Source organism: Uloborus diversus, chromosome 1 (genome assembly GCF_026930045.1).
Source record: "Uloborus diversus isolate 005 chromosome 1, Udiv.v.3.1, whole genome shotgun sequence".
Lineage (NCBI taxonomy): Eukaryota > Metazoa > Arthropoda > Arachnida > Araneae > Uloboridae > Uloborus > Uloborus diversus.
The window spans coordinates 157651011-157653400 of NC_072731.1; the positions used below are offsets into that span (position 1 = coordinate 157651011).

The 2390-nt window shown below is 32.2% G+C and overlaps 1 protein-coding gene across 1 annotated transcript; it reads left to right on the forward strand.

Moving 5' to 3' along the window:
• The first annotated feature begins 315 nt into the window (after positions 1-315).
• On the forward strand, positions 316-728 carry LOC129216511 (ring-infected erythrocyte surface antigen-like). The gene is made up of 2 exons (XM_054850728.1): positions 316-469; positions 535-728. The coding sequence occupies exons 1-2, from the start codon at positions 316-318 to the stop codon at positions 726-728; spliced, it is 348 nt and encodes a 115-aa protein (XP_054706703.1).
• Positions 729-2390: the final 1662 nt, after the last annotated feature.

The following is a 2390-nucleotide window of genomic DNA, read 5'->3' on the forward strand; positions in this document are numbered from 1 at the left end:
ACAAACATTAAAGTCAGATTCATGTGCGCAAGAATTGAATACAAAAATATAATTTTGACAGATCAATGGATTGCAAAAGAAACAGAATCTTAAGACATAGATTTTTCAATTGGAGCTGATGTAGCAGATAAACTTCTCACTGGAAAAGTCATAGTTTTGCCATGTGGACTCATAGTTATCGGAACACATCTTCATGGACCTTGATGGGGAAGATGCCATTTGATGATCATGATTATAATTCGACAATGGTGGTAACAAATTTATTTATGAAAGATTTTACCATTACAGAGTGGAACTTAGATGCAATAGGTATTAATGGTTTCGATCGCTAAAAAAGACATGGAAGAAAAGGAAATAAAAGATGGCTCTGAACCTGAAAAAAAAGAAAATGAAGGGAAAAAGACCACTAATGAAGATCCGGTGGAAGTTAATGAAGAGCAATCAAATGAAGTGGACGCTTCAGAAGAAAGTGAGAAACCTGTTACTCCTGTCGAAGAATTAATCCTGTCGAAAAATTGATGGATACTAAAACAGAAATAGATGTAAAGGAAGAAAATATAGATGAGAACGAAGAAAATATAGATGAGAAAGAAGATATAGAAAATGATACATCTTCTAAAGAGAAAATAGTTACATCTGTTGAGCAAGAAAATGATGCCAGTGTTGAGCATTTAGATGAAAATTTATCCATGTCTGATCCTGAGCAAGAAGGCCAAGCTAACCAGTAGCTTTCTTCTGATCTAGAAGACTCTCAATAAGCAAAAAGGGTTGAGAATCCAGACGACCTTCCTTCCAGGAGCTACCCAGCTGAAAACAGTTACTGAACATGAAATTGTGGGAGAACCTCATTCGGTTAAAAAAGAATGAAAATGAATGAATGGTCGAATTTGATTTTGTTTTTAATGATGAAAAAATTTCTCGAGAAAAGCGTGGAAGTGCTGTGATAAATACCCAAATTCACGTGGAACGTGAAGATATGTTTCACAGATTCTCAAATTATCGGAGACTCATTAGAATCATTGGGTGAATGTATTTATTTTGCTTCAATTCCTAAATCAAAGATTCTAAACAAAAGGAAATCTAAGTGTACAGAAGATGAAAAATGTGGAAAAAGTTTACTGAAGATGGTACAACGAGAATCATGTCCGAAAGAAGCTATGACTAACTCTGCAGGTGAAATTGTTCTCATAACATCAGACAACCTAAAACGGTTGCAATGGCCACTTGGACGAATTCTCGAAGTCCTACCAGGCAAAAAAGGCATTGTCCGAGTTGTCCGCATAAAAACTCCTCGTATACATGGAATTTATGGTTCTTGAAATCGCAACCATTTTTATTGCATTCTGATGGAAGTACAGTATGAAAGGAGGTGATAAGAGAATCATAATTATTGAATCTCAATTGAAATCCAACATGCAGCTATCAAAAATGTATTTAAATTTGATCGTTAAAACAGTCAATATCAATAGCAGTCCAAAACCCTCAATATAATAATGTAAACTTTTACCCTGTCGAAAAAATTTTAATTTGCCCCTTGACATTTCCACATAATCTACTTTTATCGGATGATTTTAGAATACCTTGGGTGGAACTTAATTATCTAATTGCCTCGATTTTAAAACGCTGGAATGTAAATATTACACTACTTCACTAATTTGAAATCATCTCTTGGTGCATGAGAAGTAAAAAAATATCGGCAAGGGATCTAAGGAGTAAAAAAATTTGGGAACCTCTGGTTTAAGCTCACTATGTGTTTGAAAACAGGCATCACGTAATAGGAATAAACTGAAAATGACTTCGTTTAGAAGTAAATTAAAAAAAAAAAAAATTTTTAAAGTCTTTGAATTGTTTTTCAGAAGAAAAAGAAAATTGGGTTTAAACCACAAATTATTTGGTTGGATACTTTAATCCAACCCTGCAATTGCGTTTTAAATATGTAAGATTTTCGAAAAACGTAATATTGTTTTATGAATGAAAATAAAAAAAAGTAACTTTTTTCCTACATTCGATAGCAATGTTTCCTTTTTACACTCAATCACAAATTAATTCAAATTTAAAATAAACAACTTATCTGTAAAAAAATAAACTTTCATACATTTCCAAAAAATACGAAAAGAAAACTACGTTAGGAATAAATCTAAGGGGAACAAATTAGTTACATATTTTCATTGTTTTTAAGATGAATCACGTTTTTATTTTACCATCAGATATAATTCTAGTTTAAACTTCAAGGAAGTTTTAAATACTGAAAATTTAAAGCAACAGATCCACCTTCCTTTGAATCAACTGCTTCAAAGGGTGTTCAAATTTAAATTTAAAAAATAGTCGTCTTAGTCATTGGAGAAACTCAAACAGTTTTAACAGCACTAAAAGACGAATCTGGGTTACAA